This window comes from Sebastes fasciatus, chromosome 5 (genome assembly GCF_043250625.1).
Source record: "Sebastes fasciatus isolate fSebFas1 chromosome 5, fSebFas1.pri, whole genome shotgun sequence".
NCBI classification, from domain to species: Eukaryota; Metazoa; Chordata; class Actinopteri; order Perciformes; family Sebastidae; genus Sebastes; species Sebastes fasciatus.
Window position 1 is genome coordinate 30,870,075 of NC_133799.1, and position 12,429 is coordinate 30,882,503.

Consider the following 12,429-nt stretch of genomic DNA (forward strand, 5'->3'; position numbering starts at 1 on the left):
AAAACATACTTGCTTTATGCAAATGTATGTATATAGTTATTATTGGAAATCAATTAACAACACAAACCAAATACTCAAATCATAACATGGCAAACTGCAGCCCAACAAACAACAACAGCTGTCAGTGTGTCAGTGTGTTGACTTGACTATGACTTGCCCCAAACTGCATGTGATTATCATAAAGTGGGACATAAAATGTCTGTAAAGGGGAGACTCGTGGGTACCCATAGAACCCATTTTCATTCACATATCTTGAGGTCAGAGGTCAAGGGACCCCTTTGAAAATGGCCAAGCCAGTTTCTCCTCACCAAAATTGATCGTAACTTTGGAACGTTTTTTAGCGTTCTTCCCAACAAGCTGACATGAAATGGTACCAATCGATTCCATATGTTTTCTAGTTTCATATTATACCGGTATTTTCACTCTAGCTTTAAGACTGAGCCCACTACAACCTCTGAAAGACCTCAAAGGCTTTCAGAGGTTGCTCTGAAGTCTGAACAACAGCAGAAGGACCTGCGGTATCTCTGCTTCACACACCAGCTGAAGGAGCTTTATAACACCTGACAGCAAACGGACCTCAAACAACTTTCTTTATTTATTAGGTATATTTTTCTTTTCATGATCTGTTCTTTTCTCCATTAACTTTTATTGAGGATATAATTAAAGTCAGAGAAAGTAGGAAAGTCTGTCTGTCAGCAAAAAACACGTTTTACATCATCATTTCCATTCCATTCATCGTCATTTCCATTCAGCCACATGTGAGGCTGATCATTTCTGAGTGTTGGGTTTGATTGAGTTACATCATTTAAATTTTCCCTCAACCATATAGCCTAATAAATAATTTCCAGTGTTCAAAAGACACCATAATCATATTCTGGGTTATTAACTTTGAATTCAAAATCAGAATATCAATAAATACAGTTGCAAATAATGAATAAATAATATAAAGGCATTGTGCCAGTAGAGATGGTTCCTGGTCCTCTAAGCAGGACTGCAGCTGTTATTCATGTGCAGGTGTTTGTTAAACAGGTAACAGGCTACAGAGAGAAAACACTGCTGCTCTGTCATGATAACTGTCAGTCTTTATTAGTATTAGTACAGTACAGACACAAACAGCTGTTAAAGCCAACTGACAGCTGATCCAGATGTGATCAGCTGCTGCCGTCATCAGAAACGGACGTCGCTTCACTTGACGCTTCAGAGGAAAGGACGTCTCATGTCTCTAAAAACATATTTCCTCGTTACCTCTGTCCTCACGTGGTTTCCTTGCGTCTTAGGAAATGCAAGGAAACCACGCGAGGACAGAGAAAACAAGGAAATATATGAAAAGACGCAAGTGAGGGAAACGTGGATGCAATCAAGAGACTTGGGATGCACCCAGTGTGTCATTGTGCTGACTTGACTATGACTTGCCCCAAACTGCATGTGATTATCATAAAGTGGGCATGTCTGTAAAGGGGAAACTCGTGGGTACCCATAGAACCCATTTTCATTCACATATCTTGAGGTCAGAGGTCAAGGGACCCCTTTGAAAATGGCCATACCAGTTGTTCCTTTTCATCTATGTAAAGGTTGCTAACATTAGCAGGTAGGGTCATGGTTTAGGTGTGTGTGACGAGACACAGAGAGGCGACAGTTTTTTCAAAACAACAATGGCGGCTATTTCTTCATTGAAAGAAGAGCAGAGGACGGCACTGAAGGCTTTTCTCAGTGTAAAAGATGTTTTGGCTTTTCTCCCGACTGGCTTCAGCACGAGTTTGATTGACAGGTGGTTCATACAATCACCTGCCAAGTATTCTTTGAAAGTGCCTGCCCTTTTTGCAACAGTTTCCAATGACGGCTTCTCAGATGGTTCTGTGTAACAAACCATTGGCGCGTCAGCTTAGTAAAACCTGAGTGTATTGATCAGGGCAAACTGAGTTCTTCTGCTTTTGAAATGTGTTATTTATTCTTGATGATGGATGGCTTACAAAGACGGATACATTCTGGTGACTCATTTTGTGTTACACTTGGATGGTAAAACCTGTCAAACTGCAGCTGCCCTGTTGACTGGTCCTTGAAAACAGATGCACTTGCCCGCTGTACCACCAACAACACACACACATGCAGGCAAATACACACCGACCCATACGCATGAGTGCAAGATGAGCAAAGCAGAGACAAACTCTCTGCTGGCTGTATGTGAGTGCTGATCCTGCTCTTATACAGGAAACTAAGCTCTCTCTGCTTAATGCCCAACAGAAAAGCTCTTTAGCTGTCATTATGCACCAGCCTCGCCCTGCAGCCCCTCAATCCACCGTCCTCCCATCCATAACCTCACACTCACTTCCATCAGCTCTACACAATACAAAACTTTTAGATGTTTATTTATCATCAGATCAATACTGTACTGGGGTCTCAGCCTTATAGCTATGGTGGCTGCCTCTTACTCATTCTACCTCAAAAGTAGCAAATGACAAAGATTTCCTACTGTAGGTTTAGACAGCCAAGTCTTACTTAATCCAGGCTTTATAATAACAAGATATAAGATAGCTATAATATCATGATATAATATTACTACAGTGTTTGCGACAGTTGCAGGCTTCCAGTCCGACAAAAGATGATAGCCCAGATTATCCCATTTGGATATAAAGACAAAGTTGTGTTCAACAAAAAACGGATGGAGGAAAGTCTAGCGTTGTTTTAGGACCTGGACTTGCCTTAGGACTTTTTGAGTTTGACTTGGGACTTGCAACTTACTTGTTACAAGCAAGATTTTGTTCCCTGCTGCTACAAGGACTGCAACGGCAATGTACCAATGAGTGAGAGATATTTAATATCGTTAAAGTGGCAGTAGGCAGTAGGCAGTATAAAAGATTCCATAATAACCTTTCAGCATATTGTAATTCAAGTGTTCTGAGAGATAACTAGACTTCTGCACCTCCTCATGGCTCTGTTTTCAGGCTTTAAAAAATCTAGCCTGTGATGGGAGACTTTGACCAATTACAGGTCATTTCATTGAGAGAGCGTTCCTATTGGCTACGCTACGGTCATGTGACCGGAACTTGGCGTTCCTTCAACAGATTTACCAATGGCGGCCGTGTCACAAACTTTCTCATTTTACAGCGAAACCGGGCACTACAAGATGATTCTGAAAACATGTGAGGCGAGAAATAGGTATCAACGTAACATAATATTGATTCATATTTGATCAGCGCTGCAGTTTGACCGTTTGGTTGGAGTTCGCGAGTGATTGACAGCCGGCTCTCAGATCAGCTCTTACTGCTTGTTTTCCTCCGTTCTGTGAAATCTTGCAGATGTCGTTAGGAGCACCGGAGGACACAGAGGGACATGATTTTTGTACTACTGTCACGATATAGTGACCGTTTTATAAAAATAACTTTTTTTAAATCATATTTGCTCCAATCTCGCCTACTTCAGCTTTAAAGCTTTTATCTAAGTATGCATTTGCTTACTTGGATGGGTACTGCCTGCTAAGTGTTGTCCTCATATCATCCTACAAATTTTTATTGGAATTGAGTTTGGACATTGGCGAGGACATGCTGACACTGTTAGTTTTTTGCTTTGGGTCACTGACCTGTTAGGAAACATCCGTTAGAACGTCCTCTTAGATGCCCAGCTTATTTGTGAAACTGCACTGCAGGAATTGCTCTGCACGATTTTGCCCGACTTTGGCTCCATTTAGGGTGCTATCACACCTGTAGTTGGGTCAATTTGGTCCGGACAAAGGAGGAAAAAAATGATACATTGATGCATTTTAGTTCTGGTCTGGTTCCTGTTCACACTGGCTTTTTACAAACACACCAAGAGTTGTAAATATGAAGTTATACAGACTGACAGGTAACTCCTTGGTTGGACAGTTTTGGCAATTGTCATCCTGCATCATCAGGACCAACGTGAGGAAATCAAATTCCAGTGACTAACAGAAGTTTATGCAGCACTTTAATATTTCTGATGATCACTATCAGCAGATGAATTTCTAAGTAGTTTAGTCAGGGCTGTAGTCAAGTCCAACTTAATCGAATCCAAGTCAAGTCCAAGACGAGGTCCAGTTGAGTCCGAGTCATGACCATAATAGGCAATAGTGTCTTTCCAATGCTAATATAGTGATTAATGAGTTAGGATGGACAGAAATAATCTATAAACAATATTGAAATTGATCCGATATTTGCTACTGACATTTTTACCACGGGACCACCCCCGATAGGCCCACATGCAGGGACATTTTCATAACATTTTCATTTCAGATTATTATTTATGCAAGTAACATCGACGAGGAAGTACAGTAGGTATGCTGCAGCACCTCCTAAAACAAACAACCATCAATTGATAAAGTTTAAGTTACTGTTAAAGCTAAAGTATTTTCCCTTGTCTTCCTGGGACACATGCAGGCTATGTGTGTGTAGTACACAAGTAGGCTATATGTGATGGGAAAGAGGATTGTTTTTTATCCGTTTATAATCGTATGCATTAGTCCTTGTGATGCAGGCATGCACATTCAGTGATGTAACTACACTGCAGACTGAAGTCTCTACTAACAGTGACAAACAGCTGACTCACAGGAACGGGGCCAGCGCAGGTCAGCAGGTCCTTGTTATATACAGTACATCTGGTGTATGAAACAGCTGTATCGTCACTGCGCTGCATTTTTAATTCCGCCAAGGCCAAAGGCCTAGGAAGGAGGTTATGTTTTCACCGGCGTTGGTTTGTTTGTTGGTTTGTGGCATAATGAACAATCCATTCAATTTTGGTGCAGATTTTTTTTGGGGGGGGGGGGGGGGGGGGGGGGGAGTGATGTACATGAAACCTGTCTTGGCGGAGGTCTGCGGTCCGAGTGGCACTTCTAGTTATAAACTATGATAATCTGGTCACATCTCTCGTCCAGGCGGCGTTTCACTCCCTCTTCCTCTCACTGCATTTCTCGTACTCATAGAACTAGAGCTCCTTTTTTTTGCCATGACTGCGCTGCTGTTGAATGCATATTGGGGAAACGCTGTGTAGAATCTGGCAACTGTACAACTAACCTCAAATCAGCAGCCAGGAGCAACTTGACCAGTTCTCAATAGCCTAGCTCGAGACCGAGACAAGTACGAGTCCAACAAGGCACGAGTCCAAGACAAGTGCAAGACTTCAAAAAGTTGGACTCTAGAGTTCTACAGTACTGAGATTAGTTAAAATCACATATCTGCTTTCATAAAATCCTGTGTTGGGTTTGTTTGCTTTCACACCACAAACAAACAAACCCCTCCAGAGTGGCTGCAGGTGTACAGTAACCTTTCCCATGATTCCTTTTCACATAATTCAGTTTCAGGGCTGACAACTTTTCAATTTAGTTTGAAATGAGATGGTAAAATAACTTCTGATTTTACATGGTCATAGTCAGGGTCACCATGAACAGGATTACATTGGAAATTTCACCAAATCCGTAATTTTTTTTTGAGAGTTTGAGATTTTCTATGTGTTACAATGCATTTTGAGCTGACTTTCCCTGTACAGTAATGTCGAGCAAAACTAATTCAAATGGTCATAGGAACATTTTGAGCAGAAATAGATGTGCATCAAAATCCAAAAGATGGCTCACTTGACCGCAGTGTTATAGGATGCTGCTGTTAAGCTGTGCTGCTCTGTCTGTCTCAACAAAAGTAAAACAATAAATCCCATGTACTCCAACTTCCACTCCTTTATTACCGTTTGCATACTGTTTTTTGTTAGGTTAGTTAAACAGCTCATAATTCCCTCTCGATGATCTATTTTATATTTCTGTGAAAACATCTCTGTATTTATTCAAGTGTCTCGCCAAAAAATTAATTTTATAAGATTACAATTGAACACATCATGATAACAAATATAATTTACTTTCGCTCATTTTTACTACATTGATTTACATCATAATGAAAGTCGATGTTGAAATCAACAGGACAAGAGCTAGTTAACGATAGCTGTTAGCAGCTAGTAAGCAGCACAGTCCTGCACTGCAAAAGTTAACAAGCTCTCATTCTGACGATTTCAACACAGATTTGTTGTTCACCACTAACCAGTCAAGCTTCAGTTTACATCAATTTACAATCAAAATGTCATCACTTCATCATTTTATCCTGTTAGACTTTTGTGTGACATTGTCATGATAAGCATACACATTTTTGAGTTATGGCCAAAAATGTGTTTTGTGAGGTCACAGTGACCTTGATCAGTTCATCCTTGAGTCCAAGGGGATCTTTGTGCCAGATGTAATGAAATTCTCAACAGGCGTTCCTGAAATATCACTTTCACGAGAATGGGACTAACGTAAGGTCGCAGTGACCTTGACCTTTGACCTCCAAAATCAAATCACTTCATCCTCGAACGCAAGTGGAAGTTTGTGCAAAATCTAAAGAAATTTGCTCAAGGCGTTACCGAGATATCACAAGAATAGGACGAACATGAGGTCACACTGACCTTGACCTTTGACCACCAAAATCTAATCAGTTTGTCTTTGAGTGCACATTGGAGCAAAATTTGAAGAAATTCCCTCGAGGCGTTCTAGAGATATCGTGTTCACAAGAATGGACCGGACGTACGTACGTATGAAAGAACGAACAAACAAAAAATATAATGCCTCTGGCAACGGCTGTCACCGGCGCGGAGGCGTAAAAAATCGGGAAGCTCTGATTACGTCAATCTGCATACAAATTAGCCATGTGCTGCTGTTTGTTGCAGGGAGAGAGTATATTTTCGGAACAATTTCGTATTTTCGTACAATTTCGTATTTCATTAGATAAAACAGATGTTGACTGCATAATTTGCAGTTGAAATATATCACAATATATCTTATGACAATACTCAGCATATCACAAAATGTTTAAAATCGCAATGATTGTATCGTGACTTAAGTATCGTGATAATATCGTATCGTGATAATATCATATCGTGACTTAAGTATCGTGATAATATCGTATCGTGATAATATCGTATCGTGATAATATCATATCGTGACTTAAGTATCGTGATAATATCGTATCGTGATAATATCATATCGTGACTTAAGTATCGTGATAATATCGTATCGTGATAATATCATATCGTGACTTAAGTATCGTGATAATATCGTATCGTGATAATATCGTATCGTGATAATATCATATCGTGACTTAAGTATCGTGATAATATCGTATCGTGATAATATCATATCGTGACTTAAGTATCGTGATAATATCGTATCGTGATAATATCGTATCGACAGGCCTCTGGTGATTCCCACCCCTACTAAGCACCTACGCAAGTTACGTAACAAACATATTTATTTTACGTAGCAAACATACTTATTAGAACCCAAACCATGACCTTTTCCTAAACCTAACCAAGTAGTTCTGTTGCCTAAACTTGAAGTTCTGCACTGCAGGGTCTTGCGCAGGCACACTGATCACTCGTGTTGCTGGACATTTGTAGGAGAAAGCACGATTGTATGAGGATACGTTGACCTGGGGAATGTAAGCCCAGTATTCACTCTCTTTATCTGTTTTCGGTTCCCACCAACTCCTGAGAGAAATGCCGGCTTCTTTAGCTGCTAAATGCTCAACTAAGTTCAAAAGCTAGTAGATTACTTTGTCTGTCAGCCGCTTTAAGGTAACATATAACCTGGGGCAATAAATATTTTAAGAAATATTTTATAGGTGGCCATGTTTCCTTCTCCTAGAAATAACATTTATTAATTTGTTTTGCCAAATATGTTTCGCTCAACATATTATGATTGAGTTTTTGTACAAGAAAGTTGTAAGTAGGTGGTCAGGGTATGGCAAAAGCTGATATTATACGAAGTAAACAAATGAAGTACATTTTGCAACATTCTGTATGAACGATATGCAACTTGGCAGATACTTTCATTAAAAACATTTTCTAATTATGTTGATAACAAGCATAATTAGAGGGGTACTACGTTTCTCACAGAAGGTATTTGCAGTTGCAAATTAGTTGGTTATGAAAGTAATTTCTTCGAGACCGCATTGGACCGCATTGGGTCGTGAGACAGTCCATGAGGCATTTTTGTGCTGTAGTTTTTCAAGTATGGCCTGATTTCCAGCACAGTCATAGCAAAGTCATTCAGTTACAACAGTACAAATGAGGGTTCCTTTCATACAGAAAATATCATGCCACTTGTCACCAATGCAGCACCTTGAACATTGTGTGTGTCCATTATGCTTTTAAGTAATTAAAAATCTAAAATAATTGCTGAATCCCACGGCTCAATGTGGCAAAGAAAAGATTCAGACTTTTGCAACCTTCTCTAATTGTTCGTCATTGTTGATGAAAATACTATAACACCCACATCTCAATCAGAAAACAATAGAGGGCAGAAACTAATTGCCATATAAATAAAAAATGAGCCCTGTCACTAATCTTTTCAGAATAGTAAATTGTGTACAAGCTTTTATGTGGCACATTCAGTCACTCAGTAGCCTATGTAAGCTGTAAAGCCAATCTCCTTCACCCATGAACTGTTGCCAAGTGTGTGAAGAATTTCTGCTTTCAAGTGCATGATCAAACACTGACTCTTGTGGCAGATAACCTAAACCACACTGTGACTATAGAGATGACTTGAGAGGGAAGGAGCATTTTCAAACTCTGCCAAGTTCATTTTGACAGACGGGAGATATGAGGTCTGGCTGCAGGGGGATGGAACAGCAGAGCTGATGGAGAACAGCTGTCCACAGCTGCACTGGATAGAGGCCAGTGTCAAGCCCAGTGGACACTGAAACAAACACATAAAAAGCCTGTGAGATCTGAACACTTCTGCCAAACTGTCACCCAAAACTCTCGGGCCTCGAAAACATGTCACTGCAGTTTTTTCAGTGTTGTTTTATGGCTGCTCTCCTATTTTTATTTTTTTTTTCAAATTAGGTTTACCCGTCTTTGTTTAGCTGTGACTCTTTGACTCGCTTTTCTATCTTCTTCTACCTTCTTTGTCAAGTAATACAAATGATCACTTTCCCAAAAACATTGCTTCCAATTACGCAAATCTCTGGCAAAGCACACGGCCAATTGAGTATAGAGTCTTTCACAACAGAGTGTTGTTATCTTGCTTTTGGGAGTTGGGATTTCTTGCCCTAAAACAAAGTAATTAACATTTAAATTAACATCTAACTCATTAGCTTAACATAATCATTTAATTTAATTGCGTTTTAAAAAATTGCTGCATATTTTGCTTAATCACTTGCATTGTTTTTTGCATTCAACTGGTTTAATATTTTCTTGATAAATGATATACAGTACATTTTTTTATAAGATAAGATAAGACAGGATTTCAGGCCACATACTTAACATGGCTACTGGCAGTGTTTTTGCAAAACCAAGCATCATTTACAGGATAGACGGAGATAATGAATGTTGTCTGGCTATGCTGCTATCAGCACCCGTTCTCATTCCCAACTCATCACATACGGACGCTTGGTCAGGACCCCTTGGCGTCACTCTTTAACGCACTGGGTAGCTCTACGCGTCAAACTGTGACGCTCCACTAGGGTCGCAGTTTTAAACACATGGTTAACGTTGTGAATTCAAACAAAACTACTTGACTAACTACGTTTCCACCACAGGAACTTTTCTCTGGAACTAAGAACCTTTTGAGGAACTTGTTTCGACCGCAGGAACCAGGGTCTAAGTTAAGTTCCGGGGACATTTTGTATTTTCGGTCATTTTTCCCCTGGTTTTGGTGATATGTTTTTTGGTGTTACAAATTCCATTTTCTAGCAGCAGGTAGCGGTTTTCAGCAGAAAAAGTCTGATTAAATTAACTGTTAAATGTTAGTGGCTAACATTGTCTAAACATAGTGGAGCATTTGGCAGCTGAAGAGCCAGATGTTTCTTCAGATGTTGGTGGAGGCTGAATCTGAGCTGAAAGGAGACTGAATATTAGACTTACATTTGTCATGTGGCCAGAAACACGACTCGTTACTTCTTAACACATTAGCCATACTGACTTTGTAACAGTCGAAACTGGGAAACGTACCTTTAAGGCATACTGTGTTGCTTAGATACGAGAGAAGCAACGTCATCAGATGCATTGTGTTTACAGAGCTAGTTGAGTGACGTACCTCTTAGGGACTGATGCCTGTTACATGTGCTCCTACTCCTTCTTGCCTCTCAACTAAAGTGTGACGGTTAGGTTTTGTGTGGTAAAAAATAGCTGCTGTAGAACCGGGCTTTGTAAGGTTAATGTGTTAGTTAGTGAAGTTAGTAATAAACAACGAGCATTGTGCAAACTCCAATACCACTGTGGCTGTGAGTTTTGGGCTGTCGTCTTCTGCTACACTCTCTAAGCTACATCAACCATCAAACACGGACCCAAACTATTACAACTTCATAAGGAGTAAATATATCTTGTTTTTCAGCTTGTTGATCCTGGTCTTCTGCACCCAAGTGGCCACAAGAAATCTATTACTGCAACTTTAAAATCCAAAATAATAGTGAGAATATAGGAATAAAAAACCTGGAACCTTGAAACACAAGTAGCCCAAGCTGACCAGCCACAGTTCTTCACACAGTTCAGTCTGACTTTTGATGATCACAGCCAGGGTCTCTAACAAAGAGACATAATAAGAAAGGCTCACATCTATTGTGTGAAAATAATGAAAGCAGCCTTTTCATGTCATGCTGACAAGGAAATGAGAAATACATATTAGCCACACTGGGGAAAATAAAGTCATGAAACTGCACTGCTTAACTGAATTAAGCATAAGAATGACTAGAATATCAAGAAAATGTTTAAAAATTAACAAAATAGTTGTCTTACGACGGGTTCACATAGGGCGCGATTTTCACAGAAGCACTGCCCGCGTCCTTTCGGCGGCCATGTAAATCAATTGAGCTGTTCGACACAGGACGCGCCGCAGCCGGCTCGCGATCTTCAGTGCTAGTTTCAGCGTCTGGTCTATTTTCTCCGTTACGCTGAATTCACACCAGTCAGCGGCGAAGTAATAATAATTACATTGTTCTGCAGCTGGGAGGCGTATTCATGTTTTTCAGCAGGGAATAAATTCTTTGTAACTTAGTGTGATGGAATTTTCCATCAATTCCTCTCTTATTGGTAGAAAGGTCAGAGTGTTTGTCAGAGTGTCCCTCTGTTGACATTATTGGGTTGGAGTCCTGTCTAGAGGAGCCACCGTTATCTGTACAGCTGTGCCTGTAGTGGAGACCGTAGAGCCAGTCGCTAGGGCAACCAGGGTCAGAGATGCCAGAGGAGCGAAGTAAGTCAAAATATGATAAGGGGTAAGACACTGAGCACCGGGGAGGAAGGACAGAGTTGTGAGGCCTTCACGCAGAGAGCATCTATTGTGGAGACCTGACAATTCTCCTTGATCAAGCTTCAATAAACCTTCTTTTGTAAGACATCATCAGCTCCGGACCTCTTCCTTCCAAAGATAACTTGTGTATCAATTATTCCATCACACTTAGGTCAACATGTCACAGGACATTGGGCACTGGCTGCGGGTCCTCTCTGGCCGCACTTCGCCGTTAAAAGTTAAACTTCTCCAAACTTTTTTAGTTTGGCCGCACTTTGCCGCAGAATCAAACGTCCGCAGCTTGCTGAGATCGGGAGCGGCCGCTGCAGCTTTTCAGACATTGCATGGCAGCTCGCCGCAAGCTGCATTTCTCAACTGCTCTGGTGTGAATTCGCCATTAGCGGTTTTGAAACTCTGTGTATGTGTGTTCAGTATGTGTATTATTGTCCCTGAGTGAGAGCAGTAAAAGATTAAAATATGGCCCTGATCCTTACATTCACAACTCAAATATCTTGTTTTAATGGTCCAGTATTTGTGACATGTTGACCTATGCTACAAAGCATTTCTTCCTGCCTGTTATTTGACTTCCACTTCAGAAGATGATTCAGTCTTCCTCATTTTCTTACCTAGTCAGGGTCATTATTAATCATAAATAAGTTGAGAGAGAAAATGAGACTCTACACTTTTCCTTTCCTCTCCATGATGTTACAGTCAGAGAGCTCATTTTCTGCTCTGGCAGTGCTCCAGACATCTTAACAATGTCTTGCTCCTGTTCATTATTTTTTTAAACAACATCTAGTCCTATTTCACTAGCGTGTCGAATGCTCCTCCTCAAATTGCCTATGACTACCATTTCTTCTTCTCTCGTCCTGACAGGAGGTGAAGTACTTCCAGTTTCCAGGAGAGCTGCTAATGAGGATGCTGAAGATGCTGATTCTCCCGCTCGTCGTGTCCAGGTACTGACATCTCTCTCCTGCCTCTATCTTACAATCCTCAAAGCTTGAAACCATTCGCTTAACACATTAGGAGATTTCAGTGACATATTTTGTGAGTTATTACTGTATGAAAGTGTATATTCATATACAGTAGGTTCACAGCAGGGTGGAGTGGAAACTGCATGCTTAGGGATAGTGAGTCAAACATGAATAGTGCTGCACGATTTTGAAAAAAAAATA

General features: G+C 40.5%; 1 protein-coding gene across 1 annotated transcript in view; it reads left to right on the forward strand.

Moving 5' to 3' along the window:
• Positions 1-12,429, forward strand: part of slc1a7b (solute carrier family 1 member 7b) — a 50,339-nt gene that overhangs the window by 10,837 nt on the left and 27,073 nt on the right. The window contains exon 2 of the mRNA XM_074636829.1: positions 12,131-12,210. Within this exon, the coding sequence (XP_074492930.1) occupies positions 12,131-12,210 (80 nt within the window). The remainder of the gene's footprint in view (positions 1-12,130; positions 12,211-12,429) is intronic.